Source organism: Thamnophis sirtalis, unplaced genomic scaffold (assembly GCF_051295495.1).
Source record: "Thamnophis sirtalis isolate CommonGarterSnake01/CBP01778 unplaced genomic scaffold, rThaSir2_p1.2 scaffold_1, whole genome shotgun sequence".
Lineage (NCBI taxonomy): Eukaryota > Metazoa > Chordata > Lepidosauria > Squamata > Natricidae > Thamnophis > Thamnophis sirtalis.
In genome coordinates, this window is record NW_028261381.1 from 182,479,634 (window position 1) to 182,504,245 (window position 24,612).

The 24,612-nt window shown below is 48.6% G+C and overlaps 1 protein-coding gene across 1 annotated transcript; it reads right to left on the reverse strand.

The window, feature by feature from the left end:
- Positions 1 to 674: 674 nt before the first annotated feature.
- LOC106545553 (radial spoke head protein 3 homolog B) lies at positions 675 to 24,371 on the reverse strand. Its single transcript, XM_087703411.1, has 9 exons — positions 24,207 to 24,371; positions 21,474 to 21,561; positions 19,173 to 19,314; positions 17,635 to 17,780; positions 15,142 to 15,345; positions 11,936 to 12,098; positions 10,252 to 10,338; positions 6,200 to 6,509; positions 675 to 1,290 (listed from the first exon to the last, which is right to left on the reverse strand). Exons 1-8 carry the CDS (start codon positions 24,338 to 24,340, stop codon positions 6,205 to 6,207), a joined length of 1,269 nt encoding a protein of 422 aa, XP_087559537.1. The 5' UTR covers positions 24,341 to 24,371; the 3' UTR covers positions 675 to 1,290; positions 6,200 to 6,204.
- Between the last annotated feature and the right edge of the window lie 241 nt (positions 24,372 to 24,612).

Consider the following 24,612-nt stretch of genomic DNA (forward strand, 5'->3'; position numbering starts at 1 on the left):
ATATATTTATATGCCACCCAATCCCGAAGGACTCCTGGCGGCTTACAAACAATATAAGAAAAAAACCACATAACGATAAAATAAAACAGTTTAAAAACAACAAACACCCTCATACATTCATTCTAGTCGGAATGCCGACTGCCATCTGTGGGAAATGAGGTAGGGTCTCCTGCTTGGAGGGTTGGACTAGATGACCTACAAGGTCCCTCCCCAGAGGGACTTAATCTGTATCTGTATGAGAGAGAAAAGCAGAGTATTGAAAGCAAACATCACTCTAGTCATTTGGTTTATCTCTTCAGTGATTTTTTATATAAAAGAAAACAGAAGATACAGAAAATATCTTGCCAGAGTCCGGCATAAAATTCAATGCAGCTCAGCAGATTCGGTATTAACCTAACATTTGTACAAGGGCTATTAATTATAGGTGGGTGTGCATACACACTCCCCCCCCATCCCTTCTCGAAGATAAACAGAAACAGGATGAACTATAATTCACTATCTAAGAATATCACCAGTAACAACAGCCAAACCAGCTTCTTCCAACCCAGCGTAAAGGATCATTGGCAAAGAGAAAAAGGAAACGTTGAAAATGAAATTGCTTAAACGTCGTCGTTCACCTCTTTCCCCCCTCCTCCTCCTCCTCCTCCTCCTCCTCCTCCTCCTCCTCCGTGATTAAAAGTTTTGCAAGAGCAAAAGAACAGTGCAAAATGCAGGATTCCTCTTTGCTGAAATCACAACAACAACAGTTCAATCGTAGGACAGAAAACCACATTTGCAAATGACATTTTCTTAACGTGTTTTTTTTTTTAATCTTTTCCCCGTCCCGGGTCAACTCCGACAAGTATCATACGAAACAAAAAGAACTTTCTAAAACTATAGTTAACTCTTTGCAACAATAACGACAAATAGAACCTGGGCTGAATATTAGCCTTCTCGGAATCCTGTTAAAATGGAAAAAAAAACTATTTTCCAAAGTGACTTAAAATAACCAAATAAAGGACCGTTCGGTTTTTATCCGGGAGCACAATTGTTTTCAATTTGTGATCAAACATTTTATACAATAAAGACAAACATAGTTAAAAGAGAACTGTTAAAGAGAACGGTGGAAAGGAAGCTTCCTTTGGCTGGGGGTTAATAAGCACATAGATATTTTTTTTTTAAGGGAGGGGAAAAAAAAATATCTACAGCTTTCCACGTCTTGCTCTGTCCACCGTAGTAAAATAAATTGGATAATTTGCCAATTTTCACAGGCGTGCTTAGCTGCTTTCGTCTTCTTCCTGCAACCATTTCCTGAAAAGATATAGGAAAAATAAATGATTATTAACAGCACGTTGAATGCATCTTTTAAGACCAGGGTGAGAAACCTGACAAGGGGACCAAGGGGTGCCGATTCACCCACCAACTCACCAAGGAATCTAAATTCCCTTTTCCGTACAGGAAGTCCTCGACCTACGACCACAAAATTCATATTGCTAAGTGAGAAATTGAGAGATCGAGCTTTGCCCCGTTTTACGACGTTTCCCGCCACAGTTGTTAACCGAATCACTGCAGTTGTTAAGTCAGTAACACAGTCATTAAGTGAATCTGGCTTCCGCAATGACTCCGCTTGTTAGGAGGTCGTCAAAGGGGATGGCGTGACCCCGCCAGGACATTGTGACCGTCGTAAATGCAAGTCAGTGGTCATAGCATCCAAATTTGGACCCTGGAGATGAAGCAGCAACGGTCGTAAGGTTGAAAACCAAGCATAAGCCCTGCTTTGTTTTCAGTGCCGTTGTAACTTGGGTCACTAAATGAACTGTTTGTCAACTCCTAACTTTGAAATAGTGGCAAAATTTGTGACACAGACTGAGGGGAGGGAAGGAAGAGGGGTAAGGTTCAGCTATAACTCAAACAAAGCTCAGATCTGACTGCAAAAAGGCCTAATGGCGCTCCTAATAAATGACTGGCTTTGTATTGAAACTCGGCTCGATACTTATGAATCAATTAGGGCATTTTTAGGAAACCTGACAGACAGTCAGATCTGAGCTTTGTTTGAGTTATAGCTGAACTTTATCCCTGTTCCTCCCCTCCCCTCAGTCTGTGTCATAAATCACATTCCCCGATGAGGTGCACCCCTCCCAAGCCTGCTGCGGTAATCTGAGATCCGACTCCAGCCGAAAGTATGCGTGGAATGTCCCCCTCCCCCACTTCTCTCACTATGGCAATGTTAGGAATTGACACTGCTGTAAGTCGAGGACTACCCGTAGTAGAGAATAGTTGTAACTCAGGGGGTTGAATTGTGGAGTCCTTGGTGTTCCCTCACCTTGTTCTGGACGTCTCGTGACCCAACTAGGTGGGTAGATGATGTTCAGTTCAATTCAGTTGTGGGATTCAAATAATTTAACAACTGGTTCTCTGCCCTAATGACCAGCTGGGTAGGTGGGGCTCAGTGGTCATGTGACTGAGTGGGCATGGCCAACTCAATGCCACTCACATCAATGGGCGCTTCGCCTTAGCTGTTATAATGCAATAATAGTTAACCAGAGAGGCAGTTTCTGTAAACAGGTCAATAAAGATTAGGCTAGAAACATCACCAGAATGTTTCCTTCCTGCCTTCCTTACAGGATTAGCCCTGTAAAGTGGGGGGAAAACAAAAGGAGTTTTGTTCCAACAACCGGTTCTCTGAACTACTTTGAAAGTTACCAACCGGTTCGCCCGAATAGGTGCGAACCGGCTGAATCCCACCACTGGTTCAATTCCAGTTTATTACAATCACAGGCCAGAGAACAAATACAAGCACCCTGTGAATATCCAATTAAAAATTCTAGAACAATAAATAAGAGATATAAAGAGATATGTTAAAATCCAGTCCGTCAATGGCACACGGGACTTAACTATACTAAAACGGGGAAAACGCCATAAGGGGTGAGGCCCCGTAGTCAATTTGATGCTCAGATGCAAAGGAATCAGCAGCGCGAAGGGTTTGCCGCATCGATTGTAGGAAATAGATACGGTGGATTAGACCCAGAGAGTGGGATTCAGCCGGTTCGGAGCAGTTCACTCGAATCGGTAGTGGAAATCTATGGCGTCCCATTTAGGCAGGCTTTCCAGCCAAAGCACATCCGTGGAAGGTGTGCGTGGATGGCGCATGCTCACATTTGCGAACCGTTAGGGAGAGTAAGTGAATACCACCTCTGATTAAACCACTGGTTAACTGCCGGCTTGGCGCGCAAAAAATGTTGCTCCGCGCAGGTGCACAATTGCACCTAGAAAGGGCTGCACATGGACACAACATTAGAAAAGGAAAAAAAATATATTTTTTTGCAATGAAGATTGTTCTGCGCAAATTGAAAATCAAGATGGCGGCACCGCCGATAGAACCAGTTTGGGGGCGTGGCAGGCCGAGTTACTACCTACTCAGCCGAACCGGTCCGAACCAATAAGAGACCCACCTCTGGATTAAACCCATCATTTACGACGGATGCCCAGTTGCTGCTGAGCAGATTCTAGCCATGCCCAGTTCCTGCAAACGTTCTTGATATGTTTGAGCCTCCAGTCCGCTCAAACTCTTGGTTGCTCTTCTCCGTGCTCTTTCTAGGGTCTTCCCAGCTCAGTTTTGGGGGGCTTTGGACTGAAGGCCTCACACACCTTCTCCAATGAAGATGCCCGGGAGAGACACACCCACCAGATGAGAGACCACCTGCCCCATCAGCGCTTAGCTCAGTGTTTCTCAACCTTGGCAACTTGAAGATGTCCGGACTTCAACTCCCAGAATTCCCCAGCCAGCGAATGCTGGCTGGGGAATTCTGGGAGTTGAAGTCCGGACATCTTCAAGTTGCCAAGGTTGAGAAACATTGGCTTAGCCAGATCCTTCCGCAAAGTGGAAGATCCATTTTTGGTTTCCCAGGGCTGCTAGTGACCTCTAGTGGCCGCGGCAGAAAGCATCTTCTCTTTTTCCAAAGCTGTCAGCCTGTAACAGAATAACAGATATGGAAGGGACCTTGGAGGTCTTCTAGTCCAGCCCCCTGCTCTAGCAGGAGAGCTTATACTATTTCCCAGAAGTGGACAGTCTCTTTTTAAAAATCTGGAGCATCCACAACTTCTGGAGGCAACTTCTGTTCCACGGATTCATTGTCTTCACTGTTAGGAAATTTCTCCTCAGTTCTAAGTTGCTTCTCTCCTTGATTAGTTTCCACCCATTGCTTCTTGTTCTACCCTCAGGTGCTTTGGAGAATAGTTTGACTCCCTCTTCTTTGGGGCAGCCCCTGAGATATTGGAATGCTGCTATCATGTCTCCCCTGGTCCTTTTTTCTATTAAACTAGACATTCCCAGTTCCTGCAACTGTTCTTCATATGTTTTAGCCTCCAGTCCCTTCATCCTCTTTTTTGCTCTTCTCTGCACTCTTTCTAGAGTCTCCACATCTTTTTTACATCATGGTGGCCAAAACTGGATGCAGGATTCCAAATGTGGTTGTACTGGAGTGAAAAGGGAGCTCCATTTGCTAGGAGTCTAGGAAACCAGGGATATGGAATCAGAGGCGGGATCCATCAGATTCTGACCACTTCTGGAGAACCGGTAGCGGAAATTTTGAGTAGTTCGGAGAACTAGCAAACTCCACCTCTGGCTGGCCGCGCCCCTATCTATTCTCTGCCTCCCGAGTCCCAGCTGATCGGGAGGGAATGGGGATTTTACAGTATACTTCCCCTACCATGCCCACCAAGCCACGCCCATAGACCGGGTAGTAAATTTTTGTGAATCCCACCACTTGTGTGGTATGGGGCGGAGTGCGGGCGAGCGGACCGTCTGTACCTAGCCGACAAAATTTGGGAAACCCCCGTCCAATTGTTTGTGACGGCATGCAATAAGAAGAGATTGGACAGCCATTTGTCCAGAGTGGGTAATGGTCTCCTACTTGGGCTAGAAGATGGATCTGGACAGACTCGAATCCTGGGCCCTGGCTAACAAAATGAAATTCGATGGGGAGAAAAGTAAAGTCTTGCACTTAGGCAAGAAAAAAACAAAATTAAACGTATAGACTGGGGGAAACCAGGCTTCTTCATCGCACAAACACTGAGAGGGACCTTGGAGTCTTAGTGCAGTGGTCTTCCAACCTTGGCCACTTTAAGACTTGTGGACTTCAACTCCCAGAGTTCCTCAGCCAGCAAAGCTGGCTGAGGAACTCTGGGAGTTGAAGTCCACAAGTCTTAAAGTGGCCAAGGTTGGAGACCACTGTCTTAGTGGACAACCAGCTAAATAGGAGGCAGCAGTGTGTGGTGGCAGCCAAAATAGCCAACACAATCCTCAGTTGCATTAAGAGTGGGATTCAATCAAGATCAAGGGAGGTACTAACATCACTCTCTAAAGCCTTAGTAAGTCCTGCCTCCAGTTTTGCTCACCACACTATAAAAAAAAGATGTTGAGACTCTAGCAAGAATGCAGAGAAGAGCAACCAGGATGATGAGGGGATTGGAGCAGGGCTGGCTTTCTTTCAGCATGACTGCTGGTTCAGTGTGCACATGATTTTGCGCGCATGCACAGTTGCCTATAAATAGGTCTGAACATAAAAAATGTCAAAAATACATCCTGCAGTGACTGAGGAAGCGGTTCGGGGGGTGCGGCGAGCATGCCGTTCGGAGACCCAGTTGCTATTTCCACCGAACCGGTAAGAACCCACTTCTGGGCTGGAGGCTGAAACATATCAAGAACCGTTGCAGGAACTGGGTATGTCTAGTTAAATGAAAAGGGTTGTGGGTGATACCATAGCACTCTTCCAATATTTGATGGAGGGGCTGCCCCAGAGAGGAGGGGGGGTGTCGAGCTGTTTTCCAAAGCCCCCCAAGGCCAGACAAGGCGCAACGGATGGAAACTGACCAAGGAGAGAGATTCAACCTGGAATTACGGAGGGATTTCCTGACCGGGAGAACCATCAACCGATGGAAGAGAAGTTGCCTTTGGAAGTTGTGGGAGCTTCATCCCTGGAGGCTTTCAAGAAGAGACTGGATTGCCCTCTGTCAGAAATGGTGCAGGGTCTCCTGCTTGGGCGGGGGGTTGGACTCGATGACCTCCAAGATCCCTTCCAACATTGTTAATCTGTTAAGATCTCCAAAGTCCCTTCTGTTATTCTGATGGTGCACCTTAAAACCGCAGATCCGTGGAGGCCTTTATGACACTGCCCCCTCCCCCAAATCCCCGGGGCCCACTTGTGTTTCACAGGCTCACCAGATTCACTGGGGCTCGGACACCACATTCCCCGGCGGCATGGCTTGGCCTTGAGGGCCTTCTGGTTGTCTTGGGACTTGCAGCTCTCCTGAGGGTTTGGCCTCGCCAGGACCCTGATTCACCGGAGCCGCTGCCTGGCCTGAGTCTTCCGGCTGGAGGGGACGCCCCAGCGGCCCCGAGGGCATGGCTGGCAGGGAGTAAGCAGCCAGTGGCTCCTCCGCTTCCTGGTCCTCGGGAGCCTCGGGAGGTTCGGGCCAAGTGCCGTCTTCGAAGGCCTGCAGCCTCATTTCCATCACGCGGCGAATTAAGCCTAGAGGAAGGAGACGCGATAGCAGTAGCCATGACCTTTGCCCTTATATACCACCGCACCGTGCTCTCCGGCCCTCTCTAAGCGGTTTACAGTCAGCCTCTGGCCTCCAACGATCTGGGTCCTCATTTTACTGACCTCAGAAGGACGGAAGGCTGAGTCAACCTTGAGCTGGTCAGGATCGAACTGCTGGCGATGAGTAGAATCAGCCTGCAATGTTGCATTCCTTCCTTCCTTCCTTCCTTCCTTCCTTCCTTCCTTCCTTCCTTCCTTCCTTCCTTCCTTCCTTCCTTCCTTCTGTTATTCCTTCCTTCCTTCCCTCCTTCTCTCCTTCCTTCCTTCCTTCCTTCTGTTATTCCTCCCTCCCTCCCTTCCTTCCCTCCTTCCTTCCTTCCTTCTGTTATTCCTTCCTACCTTCCCTCCTTCTCTCCTTCCTTCCTTCCTTCCTTCCTTCTGTTATTCCTTCCTTCTGTTATTCCTTCCCTCCTTCCCTCCTTCCCTCCTTCCCTCCTTCCCTCCTTCCCTCCTTCTCTCCTTCCTTCCTTCCTTGCTTGCTTCCTTCCTTGCTTCCTTCCCTCCTTCTCTCCTTCCTTCCTTCCTTCCTTCCTTCCTTCCTTCTTTCCTTCCTTCCTTCTGTTATTCCTTCCTTCTGTTATTCCTTCCTTCCCTCCTTCCCTCCTTCCCTCCCTCCCTCCTTCCTTCCTTCTGTTATTCCTTCCTTCTGTTATTCCTTCCTTCCTTCCCTCCTTCCCTCCTTCCTTCCTTCCTTGCTTCCTTCTTTCCTTCCTTCCTTCCTTCTGTTATTCCTTCCTTCCCTCCTTCCCTCCTTCCCTCCTTTTCTCCTTCCTTCCTTCCTTCCTTCCTTCCTTCCTTCCTTCCTTCCTTCCTTCCTTCCTTCCCGCCATCTCTCCCTTCGCTCTTAGACTTATATACCTCTTCACAGTGCTTCACACCCCTCTCTAAGCGGTTTAGAGAGTCAGCCTCTTGTTCCCCCCAACAATCTGGGTCCTCATTTGACCAACCTCGGAAGGACGGAAGGTTGAGTCAATCTTGAGTCAGTCAGGATTGAACTCCTGGCAGTGGGCAGAATTAGCCTGCAATGCTGCCTTCCTCCCTCCCTCCCTCCCTCCCTCCCTCCCTTCTGTCATTCCTCCCTCCCTCCCTTCCGAAACACTAGCACTACACTTATATACCGCTTCACGGTGCTCTATAGAGGAGTGTTTCTCAACCTTGGCAACTTGAAGATGTCCGGACTTCAACTCCCAGAATTCCCCAGCCAGCATTCGCTGGCTGGGGAATTCTGGGAATTGAAGTCCGGACATCTTCAAGTGGCCAAGGTTGAGAAACACTGCTCTATAGTGCTCTTGAAGTGGTTTGCAAGGTCAGCCTCTTGCCCCCATCAAGCTGTGTCCTCCTTTTACCGACCTCAGAAGGACGGTAGGCTGAGTCAACCTTGAGCCGGTTAGGCTCGAACTGCTGGCAAGTGAGCAGAATTAGCCTGCGATACTGCATCCTGACCACTGCGCCACCACGGCTCTTATCATCGACAAATAAGTAAAGAGATTAACAAGAAGGCATTTCTGAAATCCCGCAAAGGCTTTGGGGACGACCGTAGCCCACAGCAACATCTCCCCCTCGTCTCCTAAGGCTGCCGCTGTACTGCGGAACAAGAGGGGGCTCCCCCCACCCCAGAACTCTAGAGGGGTCTGGAGGGAGCAGTGATCCTGGACTGGAAACCACTTGTGCGTACAGGATGTTCTTTTTTTTTTATTAATTTCATATATACATTCACAATTATATGATCTTATAACTGTTATTAATAATATGTATTTATAACAATATTCCCCCTACAGTTGACAATATACTTGAAATTGCTTTCTTACCATCCCATAACTCCATCTTATCTTACAACATTCCTACTTCTTCTTTCTTCCTTCCCTCCTTCCTTCCCTCCTTTCTTCTCTCCTACTCTCCTTCCTTCCCTCCTTCCTTCCCTCCCTCCTTCCCCCTTCCCCCTTCCCTCCTCTCTTTCTTCTCTCCTTCCCTCCTCCTTCCCTTCTTCCTTTCCTCCTTCCTTCCCTCCTTCCTTCTCTCCTACATTCCGTCCTTCCTTCCCTCCTTTCTTCTCTCCTTCTCTCCTTCCTTCCCTCCTTTCTTCTCTCCTTCTCTCCTTCCTTCCTGCGTACAGGATGTTCAGACCGAGGCTTCCCAAGAGCCGGAAGCAAACTCCTGGTCCCGACAAAAACCCCTTTTATTAATTGACGGTGAATTCTGCTCCTTCCCATCCAGCAAAGTCTTTTAAGGGAGGATTTACGGTCACAGACCTTATCTGGCTTGGAGAGCTGCCAGGCCGATCTCTGCAAAACTTGGCAAGGAGTCTCGGAAAGTCACAAACTAATTAAGCGAACTAATGGTCTCCTGCAAACTCCACTCCCCCTTTGCTCCTCTTTGATTTCCTCTGGGAGGGGCCAATCACCGTCCACCTGTGGCCTTCCTCCCAAGTCGACCCCTGTTCTTTAGCTCTTCCCTTCGTCTGGCCACTCTGCGCATGCGCACACTGGGAACGGGCTCCAGCTCTTCTTCTGCTTCACTGATCTCCGACTCCGAAGGCAGCACATAATTCCAAGATGGACCCGGCCCCCTCTCTGCCTCCGACACGGAGCCCCCAACAGAGCCTTCCCCAGACTCCAGGACTGGTGCCTATCTTCCTCCCCAACCTCACTACTCTTCGATTCTGCTACCCGCTCCACTGGCGGGTCAAAACATAGGCAGTCCTCGACTTACGACCACAATGGAGGCCAAACTTTCTGTTGCTAAGTGAGTTTTGTCCTATTTTACGACCTTTCTTGCCACGGTTGTTAAGCGAATCACTGCCATTGATAAGCGAGCAACCTGGTTGTTAAGCGAATCCGGCATCCCCACAGACTTTGCTTATCCAAAGGCCGCCAAAGGGGATCACGGGACCCCAGGGCACTCCAACCGTCATAAACGCGAATCAGTTGCCAAATGTCTGATTATGAATCCCATGTGACCATGGGGAAAATGGTCGTAAGTCATTGTTTCCAGGGGCGTTGTAACTTCAAATGTCCACTAAATGAATAGCTGTAAGTCAAGATAGTTGACACTAGCTGTAAAAATAAAGGTTCCCCTCGCACATCTGTGCTCATTGTTCCCCACTCTAGGGGGCGTTGGTGCTCATCTCCGTTTCAAAGCCGAAGAGCCAGCGCTGTCCGGAGACGTCTCCGTGGTCATGTGGCCGGCATGACTCAACGCCCGAAGGCGCACGGAGCGCTGTTCCCTTCCCACCAAAGGTGGTCCCTGTTTTTCTACTTGCATTTTTCACCTGCTTTCGAACTGCTTAGCTGGGACAAGCAACGGGAGCTCACTCCGTTACGCGGCGCTAGGGATTCAAACTGTTGAGCTGCCCATCTTTCTGATTGACAAGCTCAGCGTTTTAGACACTGAGCCACCGCATCAGTGTTTCTCAACCTTGGCCACTTGAAGATGTCCGGACTTCAACTCCCAGAATTCCCCAGCCAGCATTCGCCTTCTATACTACCTGGATTGTGATTTAATTGCGTTAGTTCAGCCTTCAACCCAAGAGATTCTCCTTCCAAGAGAGACCTTGCCCAGCCCTACTCGGCATTTACAAGGCGATTGCTGAGTCAGGGGAGGAGAGGGCCAGCTGGGGGGAGGGCCCTTGTTTCCTTTGGACAACATGGGATTGGGGGGGGGGGGGACTTACTATCAGCAATGGTTCGGCCGAGGGCCCTTCTCTCCAGCAGGACTTCCATCTTATCCATGATCCACGGGATGAAGCCCGTCTCGATGTCTGGGGAGTTAAAAGAGAAGGTGTCACCATTGCAAGGTCTCCATTTGCCAAAGGATGGAGCACAAGGCCCATCGTCCCTGGCCGCCATGGTTTAAGAAAACACCGGGAGCCACAAAGGTCCTAACCGGAAGCCCCCCCCCCTGCAGCCATCTTTTCTTTTGGATCTCAGGCCTGCCACACTTTCTATTATTCTGCCATGCATTTTCTATGGTGGGGAAATGGGATTGTACGGAGTTAGATGCTATGTAGCCATAACAACATTCTTTCTAGAAAGCCAAGGTCATCCTGTGTCTTTGCACCTCTGCACCTGACCAGGACTGGATGGGTGGAAGCTGTCTTTGTAGTAGTGGGAGATTGGATTATGGGATGGACTTGTGGGTGTTGGGGGGAAGGTCTTGAACTTTCAACTGGGTGGGGGAAACCCAGAAGCTTTCGGATTCGGGTTTTTCCCAGATGTGCCAACGTGGCTCTCTTCATCAATTGGAACTTTGAGGAATCCTTTGCCTTGGACTCTGATTTAATTGTGGATGCTAGTTAGAACCCTGACACCCGTTCAATTCTGGAGCTGACCGGAAGTCCGGTTCCCCCACCATAGAGTCTCCTCTTAGCGCGATGCCCTTTTTCCTCTACCTGTCGCAACCGAAAGCCCTAGCGATTGTGGAGCCGACCGGAAAACCTGACCGTTGCCATAGAGTCTTCTCCTGGCGCGTTCTGCTTCTCCCCACCCCCCACCGGAAGCTCCTCTCAAAATTGTGGCACCAACTGGTGACAGGGAGCTGCAGCAGAGGGATGAAAGAGCCACATGCAGCTCCAGAGCCATGGGTTGCTGACCCCTGGTCAAGGGTGGCGGGGTACCCTCTGTTGACCTACAGGGAGCTATTCAGGCCACCAAGGAGCTCAACCCTGGGTCAAAACCCGCCAGCAGTAGCTGAGATGATGTCATCCATGTTATGATGTAATTTCTATAGTGATGTCATGAATCATGTGACATCTATCCCCCTCCCATTCACCAATTGTCACATAAGGACAAAGGAGTCTACAGAATAACATCTGCATTTCCTGTGTGGGATGAGGAAAGCATATCTTTCTCTTTCAGTCCTACCCACAGAGCCACGATCGAGAGCATTTTAACAAACTGCATCCCTGTAGGACCTCAGATAGAAAGTCCCTACAGAGAGTGGGCAGGGCAATGGAGAAGTTTATAGGAAGCTCATTTCCCATTATTCAGGATGCTGCTTATAAGTGCTATGGGCTTAAGAACTCAACGCATTGTTAGAGACCCCCCCACAAACTTTTTTTTATTCCCCCCACCCTGTAGACACTCTTATTGCAAGCCTTTAAAAAAAACCCACCACTTATAGGAATTGGGATGAACCAAATCTACGTGTGGACAAATGAGAAAACGTTGAACTCTGCAACAGGAAAAGGTTGAAACTGACTGGTCTCTCTGCCTGCGTTAGCCATTGAGGATTAAATCAGGATATCAAAACAGAAAAGACCTCAAGCGGGGTCTTTTCCGATTCTACCATCAGGCTGGTAATTCCCAACACTGAGCAGGGAAACCCATTTCCCCCCCCACGCCCCTCCCCCCCAGCACCTCTTTCCACCGGATCATAGAAGTATCCGCTGTCCCGTAAGCTGCCAAAGACGGACGGGATGAGATCGGAGAGGTAGCGTTGGGCGAAAGCTCGAGCGGCGATCTTCTCTGCCGTTTCTTTCTCCTTCTGAAGTATATACAACTGCTGCTTTCTACGGCGTTCCTGTGGAGGAAGGGAGATGGATGGTGCAGCTGTGGCTCCTGTCCAGGGTCAGCTGATCCTTGGCCCTCGTCTTTGTGACAATCCCAGAGGTGTTCTTCCCTCTTTTCATGTTTAATGTTTCTCCCCTGTAATTCCCAGACCTCCAAAGAGGGGACGAGGAGGGCATTCAAAGCCCCTTCCTGAGGCATCACCTGGTCGGCTTTCTATCCGTGTTTGGCCTGCACAGCAGACGCGCCTGGCATACCGGGTGTCAACTCTCTGTGTTGTCATAGGGACAGAATGAGTGGGAGTGCATTCCACGCGTTTTGTCGGCGGGGTCGGATCTCAGATTACAGTAGTACTGGTTTGAGATGGGTGTATCTATTGGTTAACGTGATTTGTGACACAGACTGAGGGGAGGAAAGGAACAGGGGTAAAGTTCAGAGGCAGATAAACAGAGCAAAGATTTGGCTGCGAACAAATCTTCCCGAATGAAGCCATCAATAAATCACTGGGTTTTGCATTAAAACATTGGCTCCACTATTATGAATCAGTTACGGCATTGTTAGGAAACTTAACACCAGGTGTTAGCCTGACTGAGGAGGCCATCGTAGAGGCTTCAGTGTTGCCACCCTGGAGCTGGGGGATTGGGAGGGTGTGTGTGAAATAGAGATAGTTTGGGTTTGTAGCCAAAGCAAAATAGTTTCCCCTGGGAACCAAGGTCATTCCCACAGGTGGTCGGAGAGAGGAGGAGCGAAGTTACCAGGCAACTGGACAACACCATGGTTGGACCACGTGACTGGTTGTTTGGGGAAGGGAGAAAACTTTTTAACTTTTTTTATATTGAAAAGTTTTAATAAATTTTACAGATATTTCCCCTTTCCCTTCCCTCCCCCCACCCCAGCCCTCCCCCCCTCCAACCCTCCCTCCCCCCAACTTCCCAGAGCAAAATACAGGGTATAAACATTTAACAATCATACACTAACTATAGCATCCTACCTCCCTCTTGTACTTCAACTCCCCTTTTATTAAGCTAAATTAAGATAAATTATAACATTCCTTGTTCATTCATAAGCTAATTGAAATTTCTTAGTCCGATATTTATTTCCGAATGTAGCCAATCCATCTTCTCCATTCCAGCTTGTATTTCTCATTTGAGTGGCCCTTCCGATATCTTGAGATTTTTGGCCATCTCTGCTAAAACTTTTAACTTTTAATGTGGGTGAAAACCGTGGGAACTTTCAGAGTTGGTTTTCACCAGGACTGTGCCAATATGATATATCCAATAAAACTGTTCTTTGAGGAACCTTCGTCAAAGTTCTGTTTGCCATGGGTGTATTAGTTGGAACTTTGATGCCAGGGGAAATGTTATCTGGATTGTGATCCAATCTGGAGTGATGTTTCTCAAAGTTGGTAACTTTCGGACGACTGGACATCAACTCCAAGAATTCCCCAGCCGGCAACGCTGGCTGGGGAATTCTGGGAGTTGAAGTCCAGCCGTCTAAAAGCTGAGAAACGCAAATCTGCAGTAACCGGGGGGCATTTGGGTTTTGAGGAAGTGTTTTAAATGTTGAGAGTGCCAAATATCTTGGTGCCAGCCTGGCCCCCTCAACAAGGCTTGAGGGATGGGTCTCCCTCCATGCCTCTTGGTTGGGGAAGGGTGTGTTGGGCCTTCGGTGGTTGCCAAGCAACCCAAAGGGCCTGAAGGATGCTGCAGAGTTCACCATTCTCTCAGGTAGTGTCTGTAAGCGATGCCTTCCCTCGGGCACCAGAATTGGAAGGAGGAAGAGGGGAGAGAGAGAGAGAGAAAGAAGGAGAAGAAGAGAAAAAGAGGAGGAGGAGGAGGGAGAGAAGTAAAAGAAGCAGAGGCAGAGGAAGGGAGGGGAGGAGAAGTAGAAGAGGAGAAACAGAAGAAGCAGAAGGAATGGGAAGGAGAAGGAGGAGGAAGAGAAGCAGGAGAAGCAGAAAGAAGCAGAAGCACGGGAAGAGGAAGAGGGAGGAGGAGGAGGAGAAGGAGGATGCGAAGAAGAAGAGGAGGAGGAGGAAAAGAGAAGCAGAAGAAGCAGAGGAAGAGGAAGGAGGAGAAAGAAGAGGCAAAGAAGAAGAAGAGGAAGAGAAAAAGAGAGAAGCAGAAAGAAGAAGAGGAAGAGGAAGAGAAGGTGAAGAAGAAGGAGGAGGAGGGGGAGAAGCAGAAACAGAAGAAGAAGAGGAAGAGAAGCAGAAGAAGCAGAAAGAAGCAAAAGCAGAGGAAGAGGAAGGAGAAGGAAGATGTGAAGAAGAAGAAGAAGAAGAAGAGGAGGAGGAGGAGGAGGAGGAGGAGGAGGAGGAGAAAAAGAGGAGCAGAAAGAAGCAGAAGCAGAGGAAGAGGATGAAGGAGAAAAGGGAGGAGAAGGAGGACGCGAAGAAGAAAAAGAGGAGGAGGAGAAAAAGAGGAGATGCAGAAGAAGCAGAGGAAGAGGAAGGCGAAGGTGAAGAAGGAGGAGGAAGGGGAGAAGCAGAAGAAGCAGAAAGAAGCAAAAGCAGAGGGAGAGGAAGAAGGCGAAGAGGAAGGAGGAGAAGGAAGAGGCGAAGAAGAAGAAGTAGAAGAAGAAGAAGAGGAGAAAAAGAGGAGAAGCAGAAAGAAACAGAGGAAGAGGAAGGAGAAGGCGAAGAAGAGGAAGGAGGAGGGGGAGAAGCAGAAACAGAAGAAGAAGAAGAGAAGCAAAACAAGCAAAAGCAGAGGAAGGAGGAGAAGAGGAAGGAGGAGAAGGAAGAGGCGAAGAAGAAGAAGAGGAGGAGGAGGAGGAGAAAAAGAGGAAAAGCAGAAAGAAGCAGAGGAAGAGGAGGAGGAGAAGAAGAAACAGGGCAACTGTGATAGACATGAGCCAGTTTCCAATTTCCTGAATTTTGATCCTGTGACCACAAGGATGCGGCAACGGTCGTAAGTGTGAAAAACCGTCGTAAGTCACTTTTTCCAGTGCCGTCGTAACTTTGAGCCACCACCAAATGAACCGACTTGCCTGTAAAAAAAAAACAATCTGCTTCCTCCCCCCCATCCCCCCCCCGGCCCTGTCCTTGGGTTTACCTTTTCTTCTCGGTGTCTCCTCTCCTGCTCTTCAAGGCGCTGGACCTCCGCGAGTTCCGCCGCCCGCATTTCAAGGAAGGCGTACTGATGCGCCCGCAGATTGGCCAGCTCCTCTTCCTCCATCACCTCCAGCAGAGCCTGCTCGATGGTTTTGCCCACCAAGACCTCCAGCATGGGCCGGACTTCGATATCAAAATCAAAAAGCTGAAAAAGAGACCCAAAGGGGGAAAACATTTGATTCCATTGAAGAGAAGAAGACTTCCGGGGGGGGGGGGATCGTTCTCTGCACATCTCTTTCCCCCAAACTTCCTGTGAACATTCTGAGAGAACCTTCTTCCCCCCTTAAAGGTTCCCCTCCCACATCTGTGCTAGTCCTTCCCGACTCTAGGGGGCAGTGCTCATCCCCGTTTCAAAGCCGAAGAGCCAGCGCTGTCCGAAGACGTCTCCGTGGTTATGTGGCCGGCATGACTCAACTCCCGAAGGCGCATGGAACACTGTTCCCTTCCCACCAAAGGTGGTTCCTATTTTCCTACTTGCATTTTTTACGTGCTTTCGAACTGCTAGGTGGGCAGAAGCTGGGACAAGTCACGGGAGCTCCCTCCGTTATGCAGTGCTAGGGATTTGAACTGCTGAACTGCTGACTTTTCTGATCGAGAAGCTCAGCGCCTTAGCCACTGAGCCACTGTGTCCCTTTCCCCCACCCCTTAGGCTGCCTGAAATCACAACGGAAAGCACCTTCCGTTTAATGGCCACAATTGGGTCCAGCATCTTGATCGTTGAACAAAATGCAATCGTTAAGTGAGACACCCACTCGACGACTGCAATCCTGGCTTTTCCAGCTGTGGTCGTTAAGCGACCGCATAGGTCTCTAAGTGGAACTCTGGGGAGACGGTTCTGGGCCTCCTGGCATGGAGGGTGGGGAGAAGGTCTCCCCACCCCACCCCACCCCTCTCCTCATTCTGCAGGGGAGAAAGAATGCAGTCTAACTCTGCCCACCGCCAGCAGTTCGATGCTGAAAATATATTTTCTTTCTTTCTTTCTTTCTTTCTTTCTTTCTTTCTTTCTTTCTTTCTTCCTTCCTTCCTTCCTTCCTTCCTTCCTTCCTTTCTATCATCTATCTATCTATCTATCTATCTATCTATCTATCTATCTATCTATCTATCTATCTATCTATCTATCTATCATTTTTGTTCAGCCTTTTTAAACATTAAAATCACAATTACACTTTTACAGCTTTCCGCTATTGGTATTCTTTTTTCTAATTTCTACTTTTCCATTCTACGGCCTATTGTTTCAAACATAAACCTCCTCGTTTCACGATTATTATTCTTAGGCTATACATACAACATACATACATACATACATACATACATACATACATACATACATATATATATATATATATACACACACACACACAAACACACACACACACACACACACACACACAACATTTACATCTCTATTGATTTCTGAATATAAACCGTCTCCCTTTGCTATATTTTCTATACAATAAATTATGCGTTAATTTTACATCTCTTTCCGAGCCAATTATACCACCTATCCCATATCTTATAATACTCTGTTTTACTCTTATAATACTCTGCCCACTGCCAGCAGTTCGATCTTGAAAATATATTTCATGGACTTGGTTACGATTACGGGTGGGTAGAGCGGGACAGTTAAGAGGGAGAAAATTAGAACTTAGGGATTTCGGCGTGTGATGATCAGTTCCGGCTTTGCACCACTGCGGTACGCCCGATCTCTCGTAAAACGATACCTTTCCCAACGAATGGAACAGTGGGAGATTCCTTTTGTAATCAGTACAGTCCAGGGGTGGGTTTCAACCGGTTCGTGGCGGTCCCTGCGAACCGGTTGGTCGCCGAACCCGGAAGTAAGTAACTTCCGGGAACGGTGAAGGGCGCGCCCGCCCGCGGTCCTTACCCGGTTTTGATGAGTTCTGCGCTTCCACGCATGCGCAGGATGCATACAGCGCCTGCGCGATCGTCCAGGAGCAGCTGGAGCATCGTGCAGACGCTAGTACGCATGCATGCACCGCGCGCGTGCATGAGGACGCCGCCGGCCCCATTCCAACTGAACCGGTTTGAACGGGGTGAGAAACCCACCCCTGGTACAGTCCCACGGGGCCCAGCGTCCACCACATGAATGCGAGCAGTACGAGCATGTGTCCTTACCTCCGACCCTCCGCGATTCTCCAGCTGCTAAGCGGGCAGGCGGGCCCTCTGGAGCACCGTACTGGAACGGTATCCGGTGCTCCTGGCAGGCACTGGTATACCCGTGCCGGGGTGTACCGCCTGCAACCCACCACTGGAATGGAACTAAGGATAGTTTCTAGAACAGTGTTTCTCAACCTTGTCCACTTGAAGATGTCTGGACTTCAACTCGACATCTTCAAGTGGACAAGGTTGAGAAACACTGTTCTAGAGGTTTTAAGTGGTGGCGGGTCGGAGCGCAGTTTTCTGAAACCGGTACCTCTCCTTCCAATATCTGGGTGGCCACATCTCTGCCGGTCTTCGCGGGGATGAAGAGGGGGGTGGCCGGCCGGTCCAGGAAGGCGTCCGTCTGACACTCCACATCCACTTCGATGATCCGGTCCGACAGCTCCTCCAGGTACAATTCTGAAATTGCATTTGGAGAGCTCTTACGCCCGGCGGTCCTTAACCTTCGGTGAAAATGCTTTTCCTGTTTAAGCACTGCCAAGAAGGAGGGGCCTGCCTGTTCTCCAAAGCGCCAGGACAAGAAGCAATGGGTGGAAACTAACCAAGGAGAGAAGCAACTTAGAACTGAGGAGGAATTTCCTGACAGTTAAGAACAATTAATCAGTGGAACAGAAGTTGCCCCCAGAAATTGTAAATGCTCCAACACGCCACGTTTTTAAGAAGAGATTGGAGAACCGTTTGTCTGGAATGGTTTAGGGCCTCCTGCTTGAGCAGGGGGTTGGACTAGAGGGCCTCCAAGGGTTCCTTACGACTGTCCCTCTTATTCTGTTAAGCCGCTTTGGTGCCTCAGAGGAAGTTCACGGGAATGCAGGCGACAGGAGTGACTAGCGTGGGTCACAGCCTATGGCATCGCACGTGGGGTGCCCTGTGGAGGGGGAGCTTCATCATCCAGGTTTTGCTAGGAAGGAAGGGGAGTGAATACCAAAAGGGAGAATGGCAAGAGGATGGCACACATATGCGCGCACGCACATATATACACACACACTCCCCTCTTCCCACTCTTCACAAGCAGGATAAAGGTGATTACCAAGTGTTTTCTCTGCTGCCCATCTCAAGACTGAGATCAAGGAGCAATGAATGAATGGAAGAATGAATAAAAGAAAGAATGAATGAATGAATGAAGGAAGGAAGGAAGGAAGGTAGGAAGGAAGGAAGGAAGGAAGGAAAGGACAAACAAACAAACAGAAAGAAGTGGATTTCAACTGCCAGAATTCTCCCATATCTTAAATTGGCCCAGGTTGAGAATCACTGAATGACAGAGCTGGAAGGGACCTTGGAGGTCTTCTAGTCCAACCCCCTGCCTAGGCAGGAAACCCTACACTGTTTCAGACAAATGGCTATCCAGCATCTTCTTAAAGACTTCCAGTGTTGGGGCATTCACAACTTCTGGAGGCAACTTCTGTTCCACTGATTCATTGTTCTCACTGTCAGGAAATTTCTCCTCAGTTCTAAGTGGCTTCTCTCCTTGATTAGTTTCCACCCATTGCTTCTTGTTCTGCCCTCAGGTGCTTTGGAGAATAGCTTGACCCCCAAATCTTCTTTGTGGCAGCCCCTGAGATATCGGAAGACTGCTATCATGTCTCCCCTGGTCCTTCTTTTCATTCAACTAGACATTCCCAGTTCCTGCAACCGTTCTTGGTATGTTTTAGTCTCCAGTTTCCTAATCCTCTTTCTTGCTCTTCTCTGCACTCTTTCTGATTTAAAGACAGATTCTGCCTGATCAGAAAAGATGCTTGATTCCCTCCCCCCCCAATGAGTTAGAGAAGGGCATTTTGCTGAATTTTACTTTACCCGTCTGCACATCCACGTGGCGCCTGCCCTCCAGAGGTTCTGGGGTTCTGGTGCGCAGCTGTTCCTTCGCTCTCTTCCTGGCCAGCATCTTCCGATGGGCTTCCCGCTGGCGTTGTAGCTCCAGCGGATCGGGCTCACTGCTCTGGAAGACCAAGCCACAAACCGTATTGTCAAGTTTCGGGGAGTTCCAAAGAAGCTGGAGATGCAATGCTGCGGCACTGGGATAGCCTGGTCCTTCCCACCCCCTTTTTATTAAATGAATGTGAATTTTTCTCATTCACCTTCAGCCAAGGCCTGGCAAAGAGTCTTTCAAAGGAGTATTTATGACCACAGACCTTATCTAGCTTGGAAAGCTGCCATGTAGCTATTTTCCAAAGGAGGCGCTGTGCAAGGAAAGGCTGGGCACAGAGTCTCTGAGATTCACGGACAGATCTACACACTCCTGAAACGAATCTAACGGCCGGATGGACGAATTGTCTCCTGCAAAATCCCTCTCTCCTTTCCCTCCTCTTTTATGTCCTATGGGAGGGGCCCTTCACCGTCCACCTGTGGCTTTTCTCCCAAGTCCACCCTGATTTCTGAGTTGTTCTTTTCTTCTGGCAGCTCTGCGCATGCGGACACTGGGAACAGGCTCCAGCTGTTCTTCTGCCTCACTGAGGTCTGACTCCGAAGGCAGCTGGTAACTGTCAGACGGCCCTGGCCCCCTCTCTGCCTCCGACACAGAGCCCTCGTCAGAGCCTTCCCCAGACTCCAGGACTGGCCCATCTTCCTCCCCAACCTCCTCACTGACCGACTCTGCTGCCAGCTCTGCTGGCGGGCCATAACAGCGAAAAGTGGTCGTTCAGCAAGACACCTTGGGATTACTTCGCTCGACAACCGCAATCCTAGGCTTTTCAAGTTGCAGTTGTTAAGCGGCCGCACGCTTAACACAATTTCCTTGGGGGGATGGAAGGGGCCCTCTGTCTCCCAATGGCCAAAGAAGAACATAGAAAGGGCTAACGTGCATGGCCAGGAAGGGTTGGGCTAGACGCCCTCTAGGCCAGTGTTTCTCAACCTTGGCAACTTGAAGATGTCTGGACTTCAACTCCCAGAATTCCCCAGCCAGCATTCGCTGGCTGGGGAATTCTGGGAGTTGAAGTCCAGACATCTTCAAGTTGCCAAGGTTGAGAAACACTGCTCTAGGCCACTCTCCAACTGCTTTTAAGGATGACATATTCCCCACCCTCACAGCAAAACCTCTTCCCCAAACCCCTGTCCTGTCCTGTAAAAAAAGGGCCAGGCGGAGGGTGGATTTGAATTCAGATCTCCGTGTGCCACTCCAATCCCACCCCGCTACGCTGGCAGGACCCCTTAGTTCTAGGACTGTGTCTCTTCCAGCTCTCTTCTCGTAGCCGGATTGGGGCCAAGGAGAGAAAAAACTTGTTCCGGAGGAAGATGGGCCAGTGCTGGAGTCTGGGGAAGGCTCGGAGGAGGGCTCTGTGTCGGAGGCAGAGAGGGGCCCAGGGCCGTCTGGCAGTGATCAGCTGCCTTCGGAGTCAGACAGCAGTGAGGAAGAAGAACAGCTGGAGCCTGTTCCCAGTGTGCATATGCGCAGAGCTGCCAGAAGAAAAGAACAACTCAGAAATCAGGATCGACTCGGGAGTAAAGCCACAGGTGGACGGTGATTGGCCCCTCCCATAGGACATAAAAGCGGAGGGAAAGGGGAGGGTTTTTTTGCAGGAAACCATTCGTTCGTTCGTTCACTTCAGGAGTGTGTAGATCTGTCCATGAATTTCAGAGACTCTGTGCCCAGCCTTTCCTTGCACAGCACCTCAATTGGAGTCAGATCTCAGTGAGACAGAAGAACAGCTGGAGCCTGTTCCCAGTGTGCTCATGCGCAGTGTTGCCAGACGAAGGGAACAGCTAAAGAACAGGGGTCGACTTGGGAATAAAGCCACAGGTGGACGGTGAATGGCCCCTCCCAGAGGAAATAAAAGAGGAGCGACAGGGGAGTGGAGTTTGCAGGAGACCATGAGTTCCCTTCATTGGTTCGTGACTCTCCGAGACTCCTTGCCAAGTTCTGCAGATCTCGGCCTGGCAGTTCTCCAAGCCAGATGAGGTCTGTGACCGTAAATCCTCCCTTGAAAGACTTTGCTGGATGTGAAGGAGCAGAATTCACCGTCGATTAATCAAAGGGGGTTTTTTTTTGCCCAAGCAGCGTGCACACTCATGTTTGCGAACCGGTAGGGAACGTAAGGGAACACCATCCCTGCTCCCCGCTCTCACAGAGCGAAAGAAAAGCTTTAGATAATGAAGACCCACCCAAGGTAAGACGTGGAGGGCATACGTGTTGCCACGGACCACTCTCCGCTCGTACATGAGATTGGCATAGTGAACTGGTTCCTCCTCCCTGAAATAAGGAAAATCAAAGAGAACGTTAACAAGGAGGTCGAGAAACACGGGGTTTTGTGTTGGTTTGCCACGAGCAGAAGCTGGAAAAAGTCTAAAACCAGACACTGGCGAGAAGGCGTTTTGACCTCATAAGACAGTGGTTCCCAAACTTCCCAAGCTCTGGCTGGAGAATTCTGGGAGTTGAAGTCCACAAGTCTTAAAGTTGCCAAGTTTGGGAACCACTGTCATAGGATACCAGCTAGGAGAGGGCAAAATTGGGGCAAGGGGTAATTGTGCAATGTATGTATGTATGTATGTATGTATGTATGTATGTATGTATGTATGTATGTAGATAGATAGATAGATAGATAGATAGATATAGATATAGATATAGATATAGATATAGATATAGATATAGATATAGATATAGATATAGATATAGATATAGATATAGATATAGATATAGATATAGATATAGATGTGTTTTATGTGTGCTGATAAATAAATAAAGGGAGACTAGTATAGATCTATTTCAAGCTATTTAGATCTCATCAGCTAGCCATACCTTACTGGGATTCGAACCCTATCGCTAGCTGATGAGAGCTAAATAGCTTGAAATAGATCTATACTAGTCTCCCTTTATTTATTTATCAGCACAAATACAACACAAATGTAACAAAAGGCAACAGTAAAAATATTGGGTTTCTGTCGTGATGGACTCTTGTGACGAGCCTAATGACAGAGAGTGGAAGTGTGACCTTCCTCCCACACTTGGGCATACCAGGGGTTGTGACTTTAAGTATATACCTCCCACCCTGGCTGGCTGATAAAAGGAGTCGTTCTCTGTAGCTCAAATGGTTAACTCCCTGCCTGGGAAGCAATAGAGCACAGGTTCGATTCCCAGTAAGGATATGGCTAGCTGATGAGAGCTAAATAGCTTGAAATAGATCTATACTAGTCTCCCTTTATTTATTTATCAGCACAAATACAACACAAATGTAACAAAAGGCAACAGTAAAAATATTGGGTTTCTGTCTTGATGGACTCTTGTGATGAGCCGATTGACAGAGAATGGAAGCAGTTAGCTTCCTCCCATAATTGGGGCATACCAGGGGTTGTGACACTATATATATATATATATATATATATATATATATATGTATATGTATATGTATAGGTATAGGTATAGGTATAGGTATAGGTATAGGTATAGGTATAGGTATAGGTATAGGTATAGGTATAGGTATAGGTATAGGTATAGGTATAGGTATAGGTATAGGTATAGGTATAGGTATAGGTATAGGTATAGGTATAGGTATAGGTATAGGTATAGGTATAGGTATAGGTATAGGTATAGGTATAGGTATAGGTATAGGTATAGGTATAGGTATAGATATAGATATAGATAGATAGATAGAGATATAGATATACATATAGATATACATATAGATATAGTTATAGATATAGCTATAGCTATAGCTATAGCTATAGCTATAGATATAGATATAAATAGATAGATATAGATATAGATATAGATATAGATATAGATATAGATATAGATATAGATATAGATATCTTCAAATCCTTGACGTTGAAAAACGCTGATTTGTAGGGGTGAACAGAAAGCAGAAAAAGATCCTTGCCAATAAGAGTGACATGAGAGGGGTCTTCTCAGATGTGAGGGGCTGCCTCAAAGAAGACTATTCTCTGAAGGCAGGACAAGAAGCAATGGAGGGAAACTAATGAAGGAGAGAAGCAATCTGAAACTAAGGAGGAATTCCCTAACAGTGAGGACAAAGAATAGACTAGACTAGGATAGGATAGGGTAGAGTAGAACAGAACAGAACAGAATAGAATAGAATAGAGAATTAGAATTAGAATAGAATAGAATAGAATATGATAAAACAGAATAGAATATGATAGAATAGAGTAGAGTAGAACAGGATAGAGAATTAGAATAAGGTAGGATAGGATAGGGAATAGGATGGGATGAGATGGGATAGGATGGGATAGGAATAGGAATAGGGGTGAAGAGAAGAGTTGGAAGGGACCTTGGAGGTCCTCTAGTCCAACTCTCTGCTCAGGCAAGAAACCCTATATTAGTTCTATTCAGTTGCCCTTTGGATAGAGTAGAGTAGAATTTGAAATAATAAGTATACACAATAGAATAGAATAGAAAAAAATTGAATAAAAGGGACCTTGTAGGTCCTCTAGTCCAACTTCCCCCACAGTCAAGCAGGAGACCCTACAGGACCATTTAACAAATTGACAGTCAAAAGGGACCCTGTAGGTCATCCAGTCCAACCCCCCCCAAAGGAGGAGACCCTACACCATTTAACAGATTCACAGTGTGGGAAGGGACCTTGTAGGTCATCTAGTCCAACCCCTCCACCCCACCCATGGAGGAGACCCTACGCCATTTCTGTCAAGAGCCAAGAAGAGGGGGCTCTCTGGGGTTGGAGACCCCCAGTCTGGAGCTGAATAGGGGGAGGGAGGAGAGAGAGCAAAGCAGGAGAATCTGGGAAGCAATGCCAAGGGTGCACCCCCTTACCCACAGAGGGGGGAGGCAACACCCCACCCTCGTGGCCTGCCAGCCGAAAAGCCTTGGGGGGAAAGCGGAGACCCTAACCCTCAGCTGCCCCTCGGCCCCTGGCTTCTACTCACAGCTCATTGGCCTCCAGGGCCGTCCGGTACCGCTGGCGGTTGGGCACGGCCCGAGGCTGGCTGCAGTACGAGTAGGTGCCTGTGGCCACCCCAGCCGCCTCCTCCCGGTTGACCAAGACCGAAGTGGACGCCATGCTGGCCCACAGCCGCCTCCTGGCTCAGACAGGCCCGGCTGGATGGCTGGCTGGCAGGCAGGTCAGGGCAACAATCCTCCTTGGCAACTGTTGCCCGGCGACCTGCCAGGCTCCTAAGCAACGGTCGCCAAGGTAAACTGAGCCCGGCAGCAGCAGCCCCTCCCGTCCCTCCAAGCAAACAGACAGGGGGAGCCAGGGCTAGCGGGCACCCGGGTGGCGAGGGGTGGAGGCAGAAATGCCAAAGCGGGCACTCATGTTCTGCCAGGGGGCGG

What these genes read in the sequence shown, in the direction of transcription:
- LOC106545553 (XM_087703411.1), bottom strand. Translation starts at nt 24,340, where the DNA reads ATGGCGTCCACTTCGGTCTTGGTCAACCGGGAGGAGGCGGCTGGGGTG. An exon ending in GCCCTGGAGGCCAATGAGCT is followed by an intron (nt 21,562 to 24,206) that starts GTGAGTAGAAGC and finishes TCCTTATTTCAG; the next exon opens with GGAGGAGGAACCAGTTCACT. An exon ending in CCACGTGGATGTGCAGACGG is followed by an intron (nt 17,781 to 19,172) that starts GTAAAGTAAAAT and finishes ATGCAATTTCAG; the next exon opens with AATTGTACCTGGAGGAGCTG.